General features: G+C 40.8%; 1 protein-coding gene across 1 annotated transcript in view; it reads right to left on the minus strand.

The window, feature by feature from the left end:
* The window catches only part of KIAA1217 (KIAA1217 ortholog), a 338,974-nt gene extending 329,744 nt beyond the window's left edge, over nt 1-9,230 (minus strand). The window contains exon 1 of the mRNA XM_059841653.1: nt 9,133-9,230. Within this exon, the coding sequence (XP_059697636.1) occupies nt 9,133-9,196 (64 nt within the window). The 5' untranslated portion in view covers nt 9,197-9,230. The remainder of the gene's footprint in view (nt 1-9,132) is intronic.
* Nucleotides 9,231-23,442: the final 14,212 nt, after the last annotated feature.

Below are 23,442 nucleotides of genomic sequence, written 5' to 3' on the forward strand. Positions count from 1 at the left end.
AAGAGGATGAAGATTGCAGGAGCTATGAGTGTTCTCAGGTCCCTGGGTATAATAATACTGAAGGCTTTAGAAGAAGCATTCCTGTGTACACAGCACTATTTTAAGGTTTTTCATATCTTCTGACGGTTAAAGTTTCACATCTTCTCATTTGGTTAAAGAGCCAGAAGATAGAGTTATCAGGTTGGGCAGTTGTATAGTTTTCCTTGGGATAGTTTGAATAGTATTTGCTGTGCCCATTTTTTTAAACTCATGCTGCATGCATGCAAGAGACAGAGCAACACTAAAAGGAAGTGCTACCACAAGAGAGGTGGAGAAGGAGGATGGCTCCCTTCAACCAATGTATTCATCAATCATGCAAAAGATTTTTGTTTGTCTTTTCTGCTATTTCCATGGCAAGTGCTGCCTCTCTGGTATAAAACTCATCCCAAGGGACTACACAGAGCTTCCCCAGCTTTCTGCTTCAGTCAGCATCACAAACCAGCACTGCACTGCATGAAGGAGGCTCCCACCCAAAGACTCCACATGATGCTACTGACTTTGGTGTTCATGATCATCTTCCTGCTTTTTGGGACATAAAGAGATAGCAATTGCGCAGTTATCAAAAGCTTGACTTCAGATTTCTAACCTGTTTTTAAACATAGGATGGACAAAAGACTAGGCCTAAAATAGTTAATGATTTTCCTACAATAAATGTGGATGTGTTGAACTACTATTGTATTTTTAAACTGAGAAAATTTCCCATTATGTACTATTGAAAAAACCAATCGCTGTCAATTAAGAGGCTGCAATAACTCCAGAGAGCATTTTTGTTGCCTGAAAGCAGGCTTAATGTGATTTTGAGTAGACAGTCACTACAAAAATTATTTTAATAGTGTGCTGGGCTGCTGAACTCCAAATCATGCAAAAGACACAGACAGCCCCTAGGAATTTCAATTACCAGTGGTATCTGTGGCACACATGCAAGCAACACTGAGTTTACTTATTCATTTCAGCCAGTGAATCTGATGAAGCTGATTAAATAACTTAGGGATTCCCAGAGAATGAATCCTGAATGAAGTTATACAGCTACAACTTCATCTAGGTAAAGCAGAGTAATAGGTAGAAACAAGCCTCTAGCAAGTTTGAGGATGATTTTTTTTTTTGTTGTCATTCAAAGTATCATTAAATGATGGAGAGCGGGCATTATTTATTAATTGGGTTGTTAATTTAAGAATCTTGCTAGAGACCACCCATAAGACCAAATGCTTGTACATAAACATAGCACTGTAAGTAGAGAGTTTTGTTTTGAAGGAGGTACTTGCAATGCTAATCCATGATTTCCACTCAGAATTAAATCCTTTCTATGCAGAAACCCTTGTTATTAACATGCAGAAAGAGCACTTAAGTTGCTTATAAAATACCTATTAGGAAATGACACCTCTCAAAAAAAGAGCATACAAGCTGTGCTGGAAGGGAAGTTACTGATTTTGCCCACTATTGTGCAAGGCAGAATTAGCAAAGATATTCATGGCTGGAGCACTCCACCAAGATGAACAGTTCCCAGTGCAGTTTTTCCCCTGTTCTCACAAGGCATATTTCTCACCCTGTCTGCCAGAATTCAGATCTGTTTTAGTTACAAGACCATCTGCTTTTTGAAAGGCTTTTTTTTTTTTTTTGATGACAGATGGATGAGGTTCAAATTCTTGTTGTAAACCAGCAATGAAATTTTACAATTCATTGTCTCTGCAGCTTACTGTCTTGCATTAATTACTTGAAAGAAAGAACTGTCATGGGAAGAGACAGTTTTCCGAATGCATACAATTTTTAAACCAAAATAAGCATATAAAATAAAATTCTGATGCTGTAACTACAAATGGCCTAGCTTCAGGTTTGTAACCTAGTTCTGTAATCCTGTATTGGCTCAGGTTTCTCTTTCATGTCGCAGAATAAAGGGATGTGGAAGCAGAGGGAGTACTTTAAGGAGCTATCTACAGAGTTAGATAAAGCATGATATTTTTCCCTCAAGAGTTTCACAATATCATCTGGCTCTTTCAAAGTCTTAGTTCTTCAAGTCTGATGTTAGCAGAAGAGACTCATATTTTGAAAGTTCCCCAAAAACCCCCAAAACAATAGACTTCTAGCCCTTAATATTAAAGGAATAAAACCATTAAAAGTTGGTAGACAAATATATGGGTTTTGCTTAAAATCTTTCATGTTTTAAAAAAGGTCCCCATTTTTATTTCTCATTTAATACCATTTTGCAGTGACAAGCTTGGAACAGCAAACAAACCTCCAGGATACCACTAAAATGTAGTAAAAGAGTACTCACTAATGCCATGCTGGCAAGTCTGGCAAGCCTTGATCTGCAAGCCATAAATCCACCAGCTCCCTGGTCCATACCTCAGGAGGAGGGAAGTGTCAGGAAGTGCGTCAGGCACTTGGGATTTGGGTGTCCCATTGCTGACCGCAGCTGTATCAGGTCTGTGCTCTGGTTCCAAATCAATACCAAGATGTTGCCCTCAGACTCAGCCCTGCCCCACAGTCAGGGACTGGGATTAACCACCAGCCCCTGCCAGGCACGCACACAGCCCCAAACAGGATGCACTCCTGGATTAGGGAGAGCTTCAGGCAGAGCCCCATGCCAGCTACTCTGCTGTGACAGGAGCCTTAATCTGTGTGTGGACAGGACACGGACTGGAGGGGAGCCAAAGAACAAATAATCCAGCAAAAAGCTAAACCACCCCCAGTTCACCTCCCCAGGTTATGCCACAGACCCATTCCACCTGTGAAAATGGTGAACTACCCGCCGTGTTTACATTAATTTCTCAACAGCAAATGAGTGGTGCCCACAGAGCTGCAGGTCCCAGAAGGGTCACGGCCGGATCCCAAACCAGGCACAAATGCTGCAGAAAAATCCAGCCCAGATCAACAACATTTGGAATCTCTGTCCTTTATTATTCGTTCACTGTGGCTCCTTTGTAGGCTTCAGTCTTGGTTTCAATGAAGCGACTGTTTTGAGAAAAAGAGACACTCTAAGAAGCAGGGGAAGCGTGACAGCAGATATAGAAGTGAAAAAATATCCAACAAGTGTTTTGCTCCAGTTACTTCTTGATTTCACAGAAGAACCAAAAGCAGATGCTTTATTTACTGTTCCCATAGTACTGTTTACTGTGCCTTCATGTATTTCCTGAAGTTATTCCCATTTTTCCTCTCGCATTTACTAATAAAAGAAATGAAAGACACAAATAGTATAGACATGGAAAAGAAACAGACAGATGAGACATTCTTCATCATGTTAAAAATAATTTTCAAGACAAAGTCCCTACTAACCACGTTCTTCTCTGAGAGTAAATACCATAATTAGTCATCACAACGAGTACAATCTAGATGCTTCCAAGCCTTCTAGAACTCCCAGGTTTGTGGGTTTGGGGGTTTTTTAGTCTTTTTTTAAAAACCCACCCTAAACCTAAGAAAGTACATTTTATTTACACAAGTACTTTCCAGCACTGCCATTATGACTGCTCAGCATTCACATCCACTCTGAAGCTATGACCATACTCCATGCATTCTTTTTAAATCTTGATTATTTTAACAGAAAAAGAATATACCAGAAGGAATCTCTGTATTGAAGATATTTGTCCTGAAGTCATATTGGATCTAAAGTAGTCAGGACTATATATTACAGAAGCAGTTAATTTAAAATTAAGATAGCAGTAAAAATGGTACAGTGCACTTGAACATCACTGACAAACCTGACTGCTGTAACATTTTCCTCACGTTATGTCTTATCATCAAAATTCCAGCACTGGAGTTTGTTTTTTTTTTCCCAAATGCTGGGATATGCCAAGGGTAATTTTAAAACAACCCAGTACAAGATGTTACTGATTGATACCTGCTGCATTTTACAGCATTTGCTAGTGCATCACACTGCTCCACAACATGTTCCCCTTAACCTGGGTGGCACTGACAGCCCTGCATTCTGGTCCTTGCAACTCGACAGATATTTTCAAGAAAAAAGTTGATAAATCATTTCTGCCTCCCTCAACACTCAAAAGCCAAATAATCTCTTGATACTTCAGCAATGCCTCAGTTCATGGCAGAAACTGGATGGGAGACTCCCAGTGTTTAGCAGAGGGTAAGAGATGCTACTGACCTCTCCTAGGCTGTGGCCAGCAATCAGAAAAACATCAGGAGCCTCATAGCATGCCCCTAGAGCCTCCTGAAAACTAAAAAGCTGTAGGAATACTTCAGCCCCAGAGTTAGGTAGAAGATTAGCAGTAGAAAACCAACCAAACAGAAAATCCAGAGAGAAAGTTGACACAAAACGAGGAGGGAGCTTTGAGGGAGAATGTAAAGCCTTTCCAACAATAAACACTCTGCAGAGGAGCACTGGCTGTGCAGGTTGAGATGTTTCCTGAAAATAGATAGATAAGAGAGGGACAAAACACCTTCAGGAGAAAATACAGAAGTGAGGGGTTGCTCCGAGGTTCAAGCTACTGACACAAAATATCAGATCTCATCCTGATTTGGGCAGGAGGCCCTGTACATCACAGCAGACTCACACCAATGTCAGTGCTGCAGGAATAACAAACACCAGCTGATCATTAACTCGGGGACGTTGAGCAAATAAAACTTCCTCACAGCAGCAATGGGAAACCTCTCTACCCTGATACCCCCGTGTTTGGCTCTCATATCTTACATTAATGGAAGGGACCTCAGCTTCAGACTAGGATCCAATGTGTTTCCCAAATTACACTCCCCACTGCTAAAACTACACATTCTTCTATAGCTCTCACTGCAAAACTACCTACCCTCCTCAAGTTCACAAAGGTCATGTACCCACCCTCCCCTATTCAAGAGAAAAGTAAACATCCTTCTTGGAAGGAGTAATTAGATGGGCAGAGTCTAAGACACCTTTGCAGCTCAGGAGTAACACAGATGAAGAAATCAAGCAGTTCCTCAAGATGCTACCTCAGGGTTATGTTAAATGTTAAAAGACAACACTTTTCTCCTCCTCAGAAGATTCTGTAAATCCTCTTGAATAGAGCAAGGGAAAGAAAAAAAATAACACCTCCTCAGCTCTTGATGATGGGAATCAACACCCAGCTGGGTGAGGATTCTGCTTCTCATGCTACAAGCAGGGGTCTGTTTTCATCTTCATGTGCAGATGTATCTGCCTTTAAAATGGGAAAATGCTCATTGCCAAAGGAGAAGCATGGTGCCCTGGGGCTCACCTTGAGGGATCATACACTTACTGCACTAACAATGCCCAGGTCATGCCCCTGGCAGACACTGTGCCCAGCCTCTGAGGTCACTGTGATGGTTGGTAGTCTCCCTATTGACATTTCAGTGGAAGACACGGCATTTCTACAGCCTGGGGAGGAAAGGGTGGAACCATCATCTCAAAGAGCAGATAAATTTAAGTCTCCAATTAAAACAGACAGCTTTATGATTACACCAAAAATGTACTAGGGCAGTGCTGAGGGCTACAGAACTGAGGCTACAGCAAGTGGTAAATGAATCTGCTCCAGCATGAAAAAATAAGGAGGAACACAGGACCTCTTTATCACAGCTCTCTTCAGTGTGTCAGGATCCAGGAGGTACTAAGAACTACATCTTGGAGCACAAAAGGTAAAAAGAGTCTTACAGCACTTCTTTTTACAGGCCATTTGCCTCTCTCAGGATGTTGCACTCCTCAGAAGAATATTTTGCAAAATTTATTTAATATATATATGCAAAAGGTTGCAGAGATAAGGAAATGCTCTCAGTGCCAAGTCTCTTGACTTGCCAGGCGTGAGAATGAATCCAAACTGATGAAGTAAAGATGTTCACACATACATGTACTTTGTAAAATACTTTTTTAAAAAACAGGGTAGAACTTACAAGATGGGGAAATTGGGCATTTGTTCAGGATGCAGTTTCCCCCCATACAATTCAAGCACCTCACAAGAACATCTGTGACACAAGTATCCAGTCAGAGGATGGGCAAAGGTTGCAGTTATCCCAGAAAGAAAGAAATGAAAATTTTTAAAAGGATGAAAGGGCTGATAAAGAAGTGCCATAAATTAGATGTTTCCTTTGATTTCCAAAGGAAGGTGAAAGCAGAAGAGAAATGCAAAAAACACACAAGACACACAAAAGAACAAGGAGAGAAAACAGTCCTGAGAACAACACCTTGGCAAAGGGAAAATCTGTAAAGAAAAAGAATTCTGACTCATTTAAATGACCGAGAGAAAGTCAAAATTGTTTATCAGTTACATCTGTTTTGTTTATGCACACAGGCACAGGAAACACACAGTGCAAATACCTTAGGCACACTATCAAGAAAAGTCAATTTCCAACTTGGGCATTTAAAATACAAATGCCCAACATAAATATATATGCAGAGATAAGGACTCAGAAGGAAAACTTGAGGTAAAAGGTACCAGGAGCACACACATACACTCCCCACCACACTCAGAAAAAACAATTTGAAAAGCAGAAATGAAAAGAAAAACACCCTCTGAACATGCAAGTTTGGTAAATGATAAGCATGTAATGCAACTAGCCAAATCTATGTAGCGAATATTCATAGCAGCAAGAAAATACCAATAAGTAGCCACAAAGAATCACAAGATTCCCTTTAACCCCATCATTTTCACAGGGCTGTTCAAGAGCAAGCCCAGGAGTGGTGCCAGGGAGGGAGAGGCAGAGTAATGCCAGGTTGATGAAACTCAAGCTGCTCAACAGCTTTCAACTCCAGCTAACCCAGCTACTGGAGCTGGTCCTTTCAGCTCCTAAAATCACTGTACTGGGCTGCAGCAAAACTCCAGCTCACTGCTGAGAAGCCACACCAGTTCAGCCAAGGCTGGGAAACTTCCATATGCTGCAGCTCTGCCCTACCACATAGCCATTCCCATTTTGAGATGAGGTTGCCTAAAATAAACTTATTTCATCTGGTATAACCAAACTGATCAAAATCAATTATTTTCAAAAACAAGAATCAACCCACAGTGAATGCCAGTTATGGCTGGTATGTGTGAATCAACTGACCCCCAAAAAATCTACTACTGGAAAGTTTTTGCATCATTAGAAACAGCCATAAAGCAAATTTCTGCTAAACTACATCCACCCTCTTCCAAATAAAATTAATGAAGTGAATAATCAACTGTGGAAATAGTTTTTAAAAAACCTGAAAATATTTCCTTAAAGCAGATACAAAAGGCTGTAGTGTCACTAACCAGAGACAGAAGGAAAGACTGAGACACCACCTTCCTAGACCCCACTTCAAAGCTTTGCTATCTCTCAGCTTTGGCTGGAAGCAAAATCCCAAAGGAGAGGTAATTTTCAAGTATGAAACATTCTTTTAAAAAGTGCTTCAGATTCAAGGAAAGTGTCTTGCAGAGACTCAGAGTCTGTCCCCTCAGAACTACAAACACAGCAGTAAGGTGACTTTAAACTCAGCCTGTCTCAAGACAGCCAGTAAGAAATGCAAAGTATGGTGAACAGAAACAGCTTCAAACATTTGAGCTAACAGCATCACAAAACCTGATGATAAGGTAACTCTACTGGTCAGATCACAAGATGAGAGGAGCAGGTTGCTGACATCCACCCAAGAGGCAAATAAGAGTACAATCCCTCTGAGGGCACAGATTGCAACTACAAACCTCAAAACAGTTATTTTGCCTGACCAGGACCTGGTCATCAGTTCAAATGATTGTTGCCAATGTACTGATACTGCTCTGCTGACAATGATTCCACACACAGCTTCACATCAGCACAGATGACACAACAATTCACATTTCTTCTCAGCAACAGCCATCACCCACCACTGCTGCAAATCCTCCAGTGCCCCAGCCCTCAAACACCAGAACAGCCCACAGACAGCGCTTTCAAGATCACAAAGTGGTCCAGTTTAACAAAATAACTTATTAGCCCTGACCATGCAGACAGATCTCTCAGCCATTTAGCTTCCACCCCTGGGGAAGGCAGGACAACGGGCTCAGACTTCCTCTGAATTTGTGGGCCTCTAGACAGAAAAGCAATCTTCTTTGCAACCATCTTCTCCCAAACAAGATGATGGGACAAGACAGGAAATAATCAGATAACAGCATAGCTTCTTTGTTGTAGAAAAACCAAGAGAATATTTCTTCATTTCAGGCACACCTCTCCTTCTTTCCATATATATAGTTAATGATCAGGTGTCAATGAGTACTTTATTTGCCCTTCCTCTTGGACAGTTGGATCAATTCCTAGAGCTATTCCTTTAGACCCATGGGACTTGTTACCAAGGCTGTTAGAAGGATCTAGGTCCAGAAGTCCACAGTTCTAACAGCTGACAACCATATGAAAATATCTAGATTTATTCCCAAATATGACTATGACTATTGTAAGCGGAGTTTTCTGTGTCTCACCAAGACTCTCCAGCAACATAGTGATCACTGATAAAATCATAAAGAAAAGTCCAAGTCCAATTCAGGCACAGAAAACAGCCAAATGCCTCCCTTAGAGGGTCAAACAGGGGGTTCCAGCCACCCATCGCACCTTACTTTTGCAAGAGGGAAATGATCCAAGTGAAGTAACACATAGAAAGCAATTATCACATAACAGGTAGCCACATCTAACAAATTTTAGCAGTACATGGAAGATGTGATGGGGCTCATAGCACATGAAGAAAATCAGCAGTGTTCATGACAGAAAAAAAATGTTTTCCAGAAATTAATTTTTTTAAAGAGAGGAGAAAGAGACCATTTCAGATGCACCTCCTCTAACCCACCTTCCTCACCCCAATGCTTATCTTCTGTGTGCGTGCATATATATATATATATATATATATATATATATATATATATGTGTATATATAAAGACAATGAAGGTATAATTTGCAACTTAGTGAGCGTCTCCAGCTCCATTTAGTTCTGCCTTTATATCCTCCCCATCTACCCATCTAACACATAATCACCTCTCCAGAGGAAACTGACCCAAAGCATATTAGAAATAAGAAACCCATGCATCCACCACTTCCCAACAAACAGCCCTCCAATGCACATGAACCCAGGAGAGAGTGGTAAGACACACAAAATGTGTGATGAGACCAGCCCATGTCACCAGGTTTGTGAGGATGGGCCATGGGGTGGGGAGCATTTTCCAGGCCAAGGATGAGGTTTCACTTACCCAGCTCTCTACAGGGCAGCGCCACGCTCCAGCGGGGCGGCCGGGCGGCTCTGCCATGAGGCATTCCGGGGCATCACAGCACAGGAACTTCAGGAAACCTAAAACAGGGAAGGAGTGAGTCAAGAGTGGGTGTGCTGAAGTCCCTCTGGAAACCAGCACTGGCAGCCTCCCACAGACAGCCACAGCTGAAAACCCTGCAAACAACGCTTCATCGAGGCTGACTAACCAAAACATTGTTTGTTAAAATGCAGTTAGAGCTGGAAGTATGAGCAATTTAATAGCTATTCACTTCAGAAAAATATTGCAAAATCAAATATTTTTAACCCAGCAGAAATGCCCTGCAGCAGCTGGGTGACAGCAAGGAAAGACAGTCAGGTCTTTGAGTCCTATTCCCCACACACAGGCACCCACTCCCTTGCCATTGTCTCTGATTGGAAATGTGATTTTCCCTAAGATTAGAATGACAGGCGGGAATTCAAGGAGGAACTGTCTGTATGTCCACATAATGAATGAATTCCAGAGACAGGGAAGCTGTGATGACTGTGACTGACTTTGGTACAGATGAGCCTGCAAAAGGATATAAAATGCTGGAGTCTGGGCCAGCTGGTCCCCTAAAGTTGCAGGCAGCTTCCAGGTGGGTCGCACCCTCACCCTTTCCCCAGGCAGAGATGTCTGCAGGGTACATCCAGTCTGAAGACAGGGAACACACGCTTTTGGAGAGGCGAGTACCAGCACTAAGATCTGGTCATGTGAGAAATAAAATCCAAAAGTAGCCACAGAGGTGCTTTGTAACCTTGTAATTGTGCATTCTGCAGGCCAAAGACTGCAAACCTGTGCATTTCTAATTGAACCTGCTTATGGTACAACCTTTTAGACCTGATTATAGTATACACTGCATTGGCAATATTTAGATACTGTATTAGCAATAGATCTAACCACAACCATCCACATAATCGGTGAAATACTTCTCACACCAGAGTCTTGTCTCTACTACTCTGCCACATGTTAGCAAACAAATGATCCAACTTCTTAAAGCATCAGCTACCCTTTCATCACAAGGCAGAGCTGACATATGCCCAAAGAAATCGTGACCTCTCAACATTTCCAAAATTTTATTTCAGCTTTATTTCGCCGATACCCATTTCCAAGCTTTATCCATTTGTTAGTTCTAGTCATTTCAAATCCAACATTATATCTAGAAGCAAGAAAATAAAAACCAACAACATTATTTGCATCACTCAGTAGTACTACAAGTTTAAAGATTATCAATGTCATTAATGTGATTTAGGTTCAAGGTGACAATATCTTGAAATAATGACCATTATTAAAAGTACACCAAACAATGTGGAATCTACTGAAAGGCTGAGATATAATTAAACAAATTTCCCTTTAACTTGCATCTAAGTGGTTTAATGGATATTTCCCAAACTTAAATACAACATTTCATATTCACAAAGCCTTGCAGGCTGATAAACACAGCCTATGATCTCAAAATTTCAAAACAAAAGTATTTTTAAGAACACTGCTCAACAGTAGGGAATCATTGGTCACACCTGCCAAAGGGTGGCCACATTAGTGAGCTTCTCACTATCCTAAGGGAAAGCAAAAGGCAGAATCCCAGTGCCTCTGCCTCTCCTTGCCCCAGTTTCCCATCAAAAGAGCATGGCACTGGCAAAATGCTCCAGTATTGCCACCACATCATTTTTCAGAATAAGCCCAGGCAATCTGTTAGCAAGAATCACAGATTCACATCTAGGACTGACAGGGCCAAAGTACTTGAACATGTACAAATAAGTGAGCCAGGAGAAGGAAAAGAAGACAGAGAGAATAGCTGGGTTTCTGTCTTCAGAATTGAGAATAGCAACACTGCTTATTTAAACCAGAATGAGGTCTACGCAATCACAACTGGCAAAATCAAAATCGTTTGTACAGCTATACTTGATTAAATTAGTTTAATTTTCACTACAAAATTAAAAAATAATTACTGGTTAAAAAAATAACATAAAATATCCTTTATCTAAGAAGTGCTGTAGTTGGAGGAGAACATAGTTCATTCTTCATACAAAAAAAGCAGAGGCTAAATTGCTTGAACACAAAAGATAACTCAAATTCATCTACCAAGTTGTACCCAGCAACTCTGTAATAATTGCATACAGAACACAAACATGCTTTGTTGAGAACTCACAATATCTAATCAGCTATAATTCCAAATTTTATTTTCCATTTGTAAATTACCAAGGGAGAAAACTGCACAACAGGGATGTAAAATAATATTCTAGCTGGAGATATTTTGCTAACACATAAGCTGCTGCCCACCCCTTCTCTAATGCCTGCAAGGCTCTTCTGCTTCAGAACTTATTTCAATTGTTAGTTTCTCTTTGAAGGTATTTCAACTATAATGCAAGCAATGCTCTGATGAATTCTCAGTGCTGTGCTATCTTTCCCAAACAGTTCTTTTACGTCATCTACTAATTTGGATGCTGAGATGTACTTGCTATACTCGTGTACATCTCTATTTGTGAGGAATGTCAATATTATCATCAAGTGAGATGTTTTCAAGTTTCTAAGCTTAAAAATAAAATAAAAAATAAACGCACCCAAAAAAGCCCCAAATATACACCTTCTACAGGTTGATTGCTTGCTCACATTAACCTGTTTTGGCAATTAACCCTTCTCACCCTAATCCACCTGCCCAGTTGCTGACTGATCCTGCACAAGTCTCTGGAGCCAGGAGAGGGGGTTTGCAGTGTCCTGCGAGTGGCACAGCCCAGGCAGCACCACACCAATGAACTTCACCCCTCCCCTTACAAGGTTCATCCTCTGAGCAAGCAGATTTGGCAGCTTGCACTCCTCCCCAAACTTGCCTCTGTGAACAATCACTTTTCAGATTCACAAGCAGTCACTGCCATCACGAGCTGTCCTAAGGACCTGACGTGCTGGATACCTCAGCAGAAAGCAGATGGCAGTTGTCTCATGCTTGGAGCATCCAGAGACCACAGCCCTTACTGCTAAGGGACACTTCTGACATTGTCCCATGTCATGCCTTCCCTGTGATGGCATCTGAATACATTTTGCCACCAGTTAAGGTCCCACTGTGACAAGGACCCTTGTGGAAAGGCAGAGGCAGTGGCAGCATGGCTTAGGCCTTTGTCTCCTGCTGCAGCAGTGACAGGCAGGCTTTTCAGTGAAGGAAGAGTATTGTCAGCTGCATCTGTACACTGAACTATCCAAAACTAATTTAAGAAAGTTAAAAGGAGAATATTATAAGAGGAAAACAAAAAGCTACTGGTCTGCCTTATGAAACAGATTTTTTTTTTCAATAAGCTAAAATATGCTTCTTTGAGGCCAGCGGTCAAGGGAGCAAATACCTCATTTTTACCAGCCCAACTGCAAGAGCCATGCCAAGCTCACTAAAAATGCAAAGGCAAAAAACCAGCCAGAAATTCCCTCTATTCCAGAACATTCAAGTATTTTATCAATGAATGAAAGAATTAAGCCAAAATTAGAAGTCTTTTTGACACAGATAATCATCATTCTATGTTCTTTGAAGAAAAGCAAACATTTCCAGGTTGTAAAAGAGCAATGACAAAAATGTCTCTTCCTGTGTAAACAGGAGCTGGCAATTTTATACAATAAATAATGCTATTTTATAGTAATAAGTACAACATCAGCAACACAGTAAAGTTAACATATTAACACTAACAGAAATCATCTCTGCTCTCTATTAATCTGCATTCTTTATAGATGGTTATTTACAAAAATTAAACATGAAACTGAAAGGTTATCTATGGCCATATTAGCAAACATCTGCTTATAATTCTGGTTTCATGTTTGCATGCTATTCTTGGAAAAGCAACCCTTTTTAAGATGCACCAGATGTGACCAAGTGTTCTTAATGGTAAAATATTTGTTTCAGCAAGATAAAAATTCAGGGCCAGGAAAGAAATCACATATTCTGCAAAGAGCAACTGCCTAGTACTGCTGCTGCTGAATTCTCCAGAGGAAAAGTGTTTCTGAAGGGGGAAAAATGCAGTTTATTTAGTGTGCCACTACAGATAATGACTCTTATTTTTAAATATGAGACATTCAAATGTATAAACATGGACTCAGTTTCAACTTTCAAGCAGAGAAGTTTTGCTTTACAAGAGCTGCATCACCTATTCACTCTCCAGCATGGGACTGATACAGTAACCTTCAATCTCCAGCAGCAGCTTAAGCAGCCTTCCACAAACTGACTTTTGCTCCCCAAATGGCCTCACCACGATTTGTCTTGCTCACAACAAGAAACAGTTAACTGTGGGATGGGAAGGTGTTGTAGGCAGCAGATGAGAGCTATAGCAAGCAACATGAGGGAGTTAATGTAGATCAAACCAAGGAGAGATGTGTGGCACTGTGTGTATTTAGAATCAGTTATTCCTTTTGTAACTCAATAATGGTTCGGTCCTCGGTTCCCCCCATGTACTTCCCTCACAATGGTTTCTCCCTACCGGAGCTGCCCCCCCTCCCCTGCCTGTCATGGTAACCACCCCCCTTATCTCGAGAATTCTCTGTGTCAGTCATTCCTCAATTTGATGTATGATTTGCCCCTGTGGTTTTTCCCCTCCCCTGTGTGATCCTCAGTGGCTTAGCTGTAACCCACGCTCTTCCCTGGGTCCTTGCTATTGGTAAGCTTTATGTCTCCTCCTATCACACCCATTCCCTTTTTCGGCGTCACCGAGGGACCCTATCTTTGTCGCCTGTCCCTGAACCCATCGGGAAAGAAGATTAAAAGATCCTTGGTAGTTATACAGGCGTCCCTCCTCCTTCCTTTGCTTCGGTACCTCGTAGCCGAAGTTCCCGCCTGCGCCACCCACGCCGCAGACGGTAACCACTGCCCAGGGTTCCGGAGGGGATCCGGGAGTGGCACTTCGTGTGGCCATCTTCGGCCGGGCCGGGGGCACCCAGCCGGGCTCCTGTACAGCCCCGCGGCTGCGGGAGAGAGGCTACAGAGATGGGCTGTTCAATTCTTTCTTACTATCTTCCTGTAACCTAGTAACTGCTTAACCTATTTCCTAAAAGTAATAATTTTAAAAAAGGGTTCTGGGCCATCAAATTATTTGTTAATTATGTTTGATAGATACCCTTTGAATGAATAATACTGTTAATCCATAGGAAATACATATAAAAAGAAAAGAAAGGAAATTAACAACATGAAATAGACTAGCTGAAGATTAATTTAATGGCAAATAAAGAGATTAACAATTAAAATTAAATTAGGAGTATGAAAACTTCTTTATGCATCTCAGAACACTGAGCTACCCCGATCTTTCAAGACTCACATTTTGCTTTTCACTTGCTCGCCCCACTTGCTTACACGCATCTTCAGACTCAGATTAAGTCTCCAAGAAGGGAACACACCATCCTCCAAAGAAAACCCTGGAAGGTACAACAGTTTGACTATGGTGGCCAGGCAGAGAGGCTGACAGGTCCTGCCTCAGAGGTGCAGGGCCAGGGTGCTCACCAAGCCTCCACATCTCTCAGCCATGCTCGTCACGGCACCAGAACAGGTTTTTCATTTGGACCTGTTGCCCAGATAATATTTGGGACCTGCAGGCGATTCCTTTCCACCACCACACTAGGGTAAAAAAACACCCCAAAAATTCGTATTAGTGTGTTTTGCCCTCTTTGCTTCCCCTTCCATGAAGCACAAGAATTCAAACAGGGTGCAAATGACACAAAAATCTGTCACCACACATACAAGAGGCAGGTCAGAGAGCTGCTCCATGGGAAGAGGGCTCTGTTATAGCTCAGTGAGCTATATAAAATGTAGCTAATTGAACTGCATAGCTCAGTGTAAACAGGGAAGAGCCTGCTTCCACTTCCCAGCCATGGACCAAGCAGAGATGGTGCTGCAGACACAGAACCAAACAGAGCCCACCTGAAGCTACCCATGCAGGAAGGCAATGGCTCAAGGACTCTACCTGAGACAAACAGGCAGTATGATGGGAAAATTCAGAAAAAGAAACAGTAGCAATGGAGCAAGGGCAGAGGAATAAAAAGACCAGAAATCATTCCTTTAATGCAAAAGCACAAGCAGATCTGAAATCCTTCCAAGCCTCTTCAGCGATGATGTGCACTTTTGTAAGCAGAAGTAGCTCTTAACATACTTTCTGCTTGAAATGGATTCCTCCTAATGGAATTCATTTCAATCTAGAGCTGAACAGCTTCCATTTTGGATATATGAAAGCATCCAAATGGTGTTTCTCACACACCTCTGCACCTTTGACATCATTTTAGATGCACCCCAGACAGATGAGCAAGTCATATACACACACAAGTGGTACATTAGCTACAGTGAACAGGAACATCTGCATTTAGCTTTGGTACCTTGAAATCAGTAATGTAGCCAAGAAAAGAACTGTTTTCAGCAATCAGATAAGTCATGAAGCTATTATTAATTCATATGGTTTCAATCTCTGTTATTTCTTAAAATTCTTCAGGATAGAATAATTTAGGTTGGAAAATACCTTTGTAGTCATTGAGTCCATCCACAAACCTAACTCTGCCAAGTCACATTTAACCATAGAAATCTAACCATAACTCCATGGCAAAAGCCAAAGAGCAAGAAAAACCTACCCTTGGTGAAAGTGAGTAAAAGGGCCCCATACACTGTATAAGAGTTTTGATGGACACATCTTAAAACATTGTAGAAAGTTGACTACCCCTAGAAACTGAGTCATAGGAAGAATGCCTAGACTCCTCAGCCAGCCATCAGCAGGGCACAATTGAATTTGTCTTACCCTGTGTTCTATCTGCTTGGAAAGACTTACTAAAACAATGTTTTCATTTAATGTCTTCAAGTATACATCTCAAAATAATGTGATTAATTAACAAATACACAAAGATTTCTTCCCTCTGCTCCTATTGACATTAACTTATTCAAAATAAATTTCCCAGCTCTATCTGGACCACTAATTTTCGCACTCAAATGAAAGTATGTCAGCAAGACAACTGGTATTCTTCCTAATTCATCATGTGTTTTCATTTGAGTAGCACGACTAAAGACAGGAGAGTGGAAATAAAATACAGAGTGCTATACCCTCCCTCTGTCTGCCACCCTGAATTCAGAGTACCTGCAGATGGTAAAGCATCAAAAGACTGGAAGCAAGTCTCCCACCAGTGCTCCTGTTATTACCAGCAGCAGAGCTGCATTGATGCCACAGCAGCAGTGGGAGGTTTTCAAAGAAGCTGCAGCAAGTACAGAAATACCTTACACAGCCAAACAGAAAATCTTCCTTCCAGTTTCCTCTGGCTCCAGACTAAAGAAGCAAACTCTAAATCAAAACAATTCCTGAGCACATAGGGAAAGGCAGATGCCTTGTTTCTACCTGCACTAGAAAACATCTTGGTTAAAAAGTCCATGTTGGCATAGCATCACTGAAGGATCAGCAGAGGATCTCAGCACTCTGAGATGTAGAGTTGATGCAGCATTGGACAATGTAAGATTCAAATCTTACCTGCAAATGCACCTACTCAAACTCTGAAATGCACAGTAAATTGTGTGAGTGAAAACAAAAAAATTTGCTGAAAGACAGCCGCTTCTATTTTAAAGAAAGATGACCAGTGATATATCATTAATCACCAAAGGCATCAATATTTTATCCAAACTGTAATATCATTAGTTCTTGTACTTGAAAATAAAAATGAGAAGTCAAAGTTGTTTCTTGCATTTTTTTAAAACAGAACTCTTGGTACCAAAACTTCTACTATTAAAGAGCAATTCATAGCTGAATAAAAACCAGTTAATGCAGTGTTCCACTAACCTTCAGAAAAGCTGTTAATATTCAGGATTCTGCACAGCAGGGTAGGGTTGAGAAATTAATCCTTTTAAAGTTGAATTTCAACAACAGACAAAGGCATGTGTTAGCTGAATTCTATTTATGGCAATCATCCAAATATCAAATAAAGTTTTCCTGGCTGTGCTTCAGTCATCCCCATTTACAGCTAAAGAGAACTTTTATAAATGTAGACAGACAATATAAAACCTGTGTCTCGTTTGCATTCAGATCCAAACATCTCAGAAAGAGAAAACATTACTTAGCAATTGTCACTTCAAGAAACACACCAGGAATGACTTATTGAAAAGTCCATCCTGTACAGTTGTAAACTCCAGACAAAAACCCAGGAACTCAGAAAAGACTACTAAAATACCACAGTGGACAAGGTAGAGCAACTAAGCAATGACAGAACTGCACATATATGAATATAACAGGGTACCACTCTGCTAAAGGCTAAACACTTCAGCAATGGATTTGAAAGGCTTTAACATATATAAGGAATAGAATTTAAAGATGAATGTTTCTCTCATAAACAACACACAAATAAGAAGTGTTGGTGGTGTGGAAATCAATCTGTGCACAACATCTTAAACATTAAAAGTGTAAAAAAATCCCTGATGTTGCCAAGTTTTAATCTTACAGCATGCAGGAAAACAAACTAAGCTTATGTGTGGAAAGAATTCAAATACACTATGTATGAAAAGTCAATTAAGAAATCCAAACAGCTTCATTTTGCCATACAACACTTGGACACAGTTGTTATAAAAATGACACTTCCTTATTCAGGATTCTATACAAAACTGGACTCTAAGGGTTCTTGGTTTTCTCCTCGTCTTCACATTCTGTCACTACAAGGATTTCATTTCTCAAATGCTCAGAGAAACCCAAACCCAGTATGACCAAGGTATATCAATAACAGCTATTTATCAACTGTTTTAAAACTTTACTCTGGTTTCAAAGTCAAAGTTCACCAGAAACAGAGAGGTGATGAGGTGCTCCAGCCAGTCATGCTGGTTCCTTAAGTACAGTGCACCATTCAAATTGAGATGCACACAAGTCCACCTGACCCTCTGTTTGTTTTTCTCATCTCCTACACTTGCTGTAGAACAAGAAAGGCAACAGCAGCAATGTATGAATACACGCACTTTTTCCTTTTGAGGCTACACCACAGTATTTGACATGAAGAATTAAAGCATAGAAGTATTCAGACAGATTGTCCCTACATTGCAGCCATCTCTCAGGTTCAGTATTTTATTATGAACATGGATGTAGAGGCTAATTTTGTAAGATTTGATGTGTCCTAGCAGTTCCTAGCAGGATGTTTAGCATCTTGAACCCACAAACCATCTTCACATTTCATCTTTACTCATTTTATTGAAGCACTGTTATTCAAAGGTATTTTCTTTCATCATCCCCAAAGGTAAGAAATATTTATGCTTCATACAACCACTTTGGTTTCTACTTATAACTCAACTACTATGTTTGATAATAAGCATAATTTTTGAAAAGAAACATGAAGTACTGTTTGTTAAACACTACTTCATGACACAGTTAAAATGTTAAAATAAATCTATGCTGAAAGCCTGACAACTGTAACACCACTGCTAATAAACTGAGTGATCAGGTATATGAAACAGATGTGCTGCAAGAAAGCAATGGAGCTCAAGACTCTTGTATCACACCAGCTTCTCTCTCTGGTATCATAAGATCCCAGATCAGGAGGTGAAACTGTACAAACACTCAGAAGGGAGCTCAAAGCATGGCATGTAAGTCCCAGACTTCCTGCTTAGCTTTCTGTCGCATTCAGCACCACCAACTACTACTTTGAACATACTCATGATGGAAGCTGAGGGGAAAAATATAAAAAGAGGAAAGTGAAAAAGAAGATTATAAAAACACCCCTTTATAGTAAGAACCTGAATGATATAGCAGAAGCATATCTTATGGACAGCATTTGTTCAAAGTAAGCTTTCATCAAGCAGAAGGTGATACAATTCCATCTCAGGCTCTGCATCTACAGCCCTTTGTTCTTTCTAAAAGCAGCACTGCCAGTGCACGCCAAGCCTCTCTTACAATGCAGATAAAGATGGGTGCAACTAAGGATGTGCATACTCAGCCACAGGCAAACCTGTGTGATAAATACTGCACCTCAAGGAATTCCTCAAGGAAATAAAGGTGCAAGTTGTTTGTAAAAATGGGTTATAAAACTATTAAGCAAGTTCTGCAAATATGCTCACATATAAATCTCAGGAGACAAGGAGGAGCCTAAGCTGATGACAAAATATGAATGAAAGATTCTTTTCTGTACTACAGAGCTAAAACACCAACAGAATTGAAGGAAGACAACAATAGAAGTCAGGGGTATAACTGCTCTGGAACTGCCACTTTGTGTAAAAATCAAGGCAGGCTGCAACATTTCAAACTTTACTATTTATTAGCCCTCTTATTTTCTCTGATAGTAGCAAGCTATGGGAAAAGAAATAATAAAGTTCAGAAGAGTACTTCTATTGTGACACCCTCTAATTTCTGACAGTTAGCTACAGATGCGTGACTTTCACCTTCCTCCCCCACTTCACAAAGCAACTTGCACAACCCTATCAGTTAATGGTCACATTAGTAGGTCCTGTTACCCTATGCACAAGAGATGAGAACACTCAGAGCTCACAGAAGCTACTGAATTCTGCAGCCCCCTGTTTTCCAATCATTCTGTAGTGCTACTATCAAAACTTCCAGATTCTTCTACTGGAAGAGCTGCAAGAGACAGATGTGTGCAGTACATAACTCACTCAGCATGGCTTGTCCAGCATGGCACCTCCTATGAGCTACAGAAAGCAGGCAACTGTTATTACAGAAAGAAGCTAAGTATTAATTCAGTTCCTGAGAACTGCTAGCAATAGTTCCAAAGTTCAAAACTAAAAGCACCTGTAAAGCATCAGTTCCATCAGTCACTGTCTTGCTGGAGTTATCCTTATAGAAACAAAAAAGTTCTTTTGCAGAATACATCAATAAATAAGTAAATCACCAAACCGCAAATGAAGTATCAACAATTCTCAACAAGCAAATTGCTGTCATTTAATATTTAACCATGCAGGAAAATTGTGGTTTGATTATATGACATCTTCAGGACAAAAAAGCTATTTAGGAGGCTACAAACATTTTTCTTGTTGATTCCACATGACAGAAAGTCTCAGTTTTACAGTTACTTAGCTGTGTGAAACAAAATTGGGGGGCCAGGATGGTGAATAGAAAGTTCTGCTCAAGCTTGCTGCAATGCAAAAATGCACTTTATTAGTACACACATAGTAGTTTGAAATTCTTCAAAATCAATGCATCAACTAAACCAATTACACATTTAATCAGTTCAGATTTGGTACCTGACATTTGGTGAACTGTTACAGTCACAGTAAGTCAGCTGTGCCTGGTTACAATGAATAGCTAACTTTGCTGTATTTGAATCTTTCATCTGATATTCAACCACAGAATAACTAGCCACAAGGTTTTAGGTTTTAAGCCTCAGTGATTTTTTTGTCCTACATTACTGATTTCTTTGTACATTTGGGTTGGTTTATTTCAAAAAGGACAACATGTGTAATGTCTGTATCTTTCCAAAGTAAGGGGACAAAGGTGTGAAGATGAGGTTTAGGCTCAAGTTGCTACACATCATGCTGGGAGTTACTAGACATGTCAAATCTCACAAACATTGCCTTTACATAAAGGTCTATAATAAAATACTGAATCTGTGAGGCAGCTACAATATAGTGACATTTTGTCTGAATACCTCTGTGCGTGAATTCTGTATGTCAGATTCCATTGTATAGCCTCAAAGGGAAAAAGTGCCTATATTTTTCATCACTACCTTTGCATTTCTTCTTGTAGAGCAAGTGTAAGACATGGAAAAAATAACCCTATCAGGAAAAATATTGTGCAAATCTTAAAAGGCTAAGAAACATTGTTCCGAGCATCAGTAAACTGAGGGTCAGGAGGACTTTTCTCTGTGTCTGAATTCAGAGGGTGCATTGCACCTAAGGAACTATCATGACTGGCTGGAGCACCAGATTTGCTTGGTGTTTCTGGTAAATTTTGCTTTTAAAACAATAGTTAGGTTTTAAAGGAGTTGATAAATAGCTACTATTGATATACCTTGGTCATACTGTGTTTGGGTTTCTTTGAGCATTTGAGAAATGAAATCCTTGTAGTGACAGAATGTGAACATGGGGAGAAAACCTAGTATCCTTAAACTTCAGCTTAGTACAGAATCACAAATAAAAAAATGCCATTGTTACAGCAACTGTGTCCAGCAGTGCTGCATGGCAAAGTGTTGTTCTCTTTGAGGGGGTGGGCAACAGAACCCGAGCCGGATTTTCACTGACTAGCTTAATCCACCAAAGAAAGAATAAACAGAATTGTGGTTTAAATATTTACACCACTGTACTTCATATCTTTGAATCTTAATGATTTTCAGCTTATTTGGTGCCCTTTGCAGATATTTGTTCAGAATTTTTTAAATGTCAGCCATAAAAATGAAAGGAGTAGGAAAAAGTACAACTTTATCACTCGTTAAAAGTTGCCAGCAGCTCTCGAACCCGGCAGCCTGCAGAAGAAAGAGACTCTTGTTCTCGCCCTGCACACAACGCCCCACATAACCTTTAAAACTCCGCTGGACACACAAAATAGCACTGATGCTCCAGCCCCTGCCAACAGAAGGGCTGAGCCGCAGCTGTCCCGCCAAGGACAAGATCTGCCCTGCGCGCTCCGCCCGGCGCGGCGGGGCAGAACTGCGGGGGCGCGGGCGGGGCCGCAGGCGGGGGCGCGGAGCCAGCGCGCTCCCTCCTGCGGCCGCGGAGCGCTGCGGCAGCGCCCGCCCTGCCCTCCCGGCTCAGCACACCCGTCCCGAGCTTAAGGGGCAGAGGATGCTGAACGCCTCCTCGCTGTGCCACAGATCTCCTTCCATTTAACCTGAGAGTGCCCCGTTTCTCTCATCGGTCCTCCCGCAGACGCGAGGGGGATTTTCTCCTTAAAAGAAACCAAAAAGAAAAAAAATTAAAGAAAAAAATTAAAGAAAAAAAGTAAAGAAAAAAATTGAAAGCCATTAATTGCCAGGCTGGATGCTCGTGAATGGGCTATTTTTTTTTTTTTTTTTGTGAATTATATAAAGCATTCAGAGGTCTGGTCTTCATTGAGCAATCCAAAGACCAAGCTCTGTGCCAGAGGCCATAAAGAGAACCCCATAAAAAATTGGTTACAAGACTAGCATTATGAAATAATAGAGGTAAAGTAATAGGATATTAATAGCTACCCATGGAGACACTTGGTTTACAAAGAAAATTTAACATAAACAAGACAACACCTTGAAAACGGTAAAAAATGAAAAGGTTACTAGCAGTAAATCTGCACCTGTGAGTAGTCAAGGAAGGCAGAGTGGCCTCACTGCATCAATTGGAAACTTTTAGATGTTAGTGCAATTATAGTAATAACATCAGAAACTAATAAATGGTCATGGGTCGTTAGACACCAAAACAATAACTCTAGTCAAACAATTGCAGTGCATGCTGGTGCTCTGTTAACTTTAAAGCAAACATCAAAAGGAAGAATCTCTCTCACAGACTCATCCACATCCAAGCTTTTGTCCTCAGGTTTTCCCTCAGTGAGCTCCATCCATTAGGGCCTAAAGAGGAGCTCAGACAGGAGGCTAGAGTGCAACTCCTGCCTTTTCAACAGCTGTATCATTTAGCTGCTTTGAGGATAGTTAATGATGCTTATTAGCATGCTGACAGATGATGTATCCATCATTAATACCTTTAGTGAATACACCGGCAGCTACACACTTCACTGTAACACAGATAAAGCCTGAGAAACTGCATCTGCAGACAGTGAACTCTAGCTCAGTGGCACAGCACTCATAGGTCCAGTTTTCTCAGCATTGCCATCACTTGAAAAGAAAGGAAATAGCTTTATGCTTTCTTGCCCCCAAGGATGTTGGGTTGTTCATCCAGCTGCAGAGTTTTAATAGGAGACACATAAACAGACCTCAGCAAGTTACAATGCTAGGGTACAGAAGTGGGTTTAAACTTACTTAGGGTGAGGATTTGCTGAATGTTTTTCTCATTTTCCTGCCAAGTGATGCTGAAAGTGCTAACTAGGGGCTGAAGTAATTTGAATTCCTCAAATTACTACTCACAGAATTACCTAATACATCGTAGAAGAACCTACTATGGAAGAACTGCTAGTTTGAAGGCAGCAATGTACAAGGTTCCTTGAAGCACTGCTGAAAGTGCTTCAAACTAACCCTGTCTATCAGCCAAAAAGCCCCAAAGTATTCATAATCAGGTCTTATGTTTCAGAGGAGCAGAGATGAGTCAATTAAACAACTTTTCTAGCTGCACAACACAAACAGACAAAGCTTTGGGAGCTAGGTCCTGGTCTTGGCCCCACATTTGCTTTGCAAATGCTAGACTTTGCACTTCCAGCACACCCAATACTTGGCATTGTCTCA

Source organism: Haemorhous mexicanus, chromosome 1, assembly GCF_027477595.1.
Source record: "Haemorhous mexicanus isolate bHaeMex1 chromosome 1, bHaeMex1.pri, whole genome shotgun sequence".
Classification (NCBI taxonomy): domain Eukaryota; kingdom Metazoa; phylum Chordata; class Aves; order Passeriformes; family Fringillidae; genus Haemorhous; species Haemorhous mexicanus.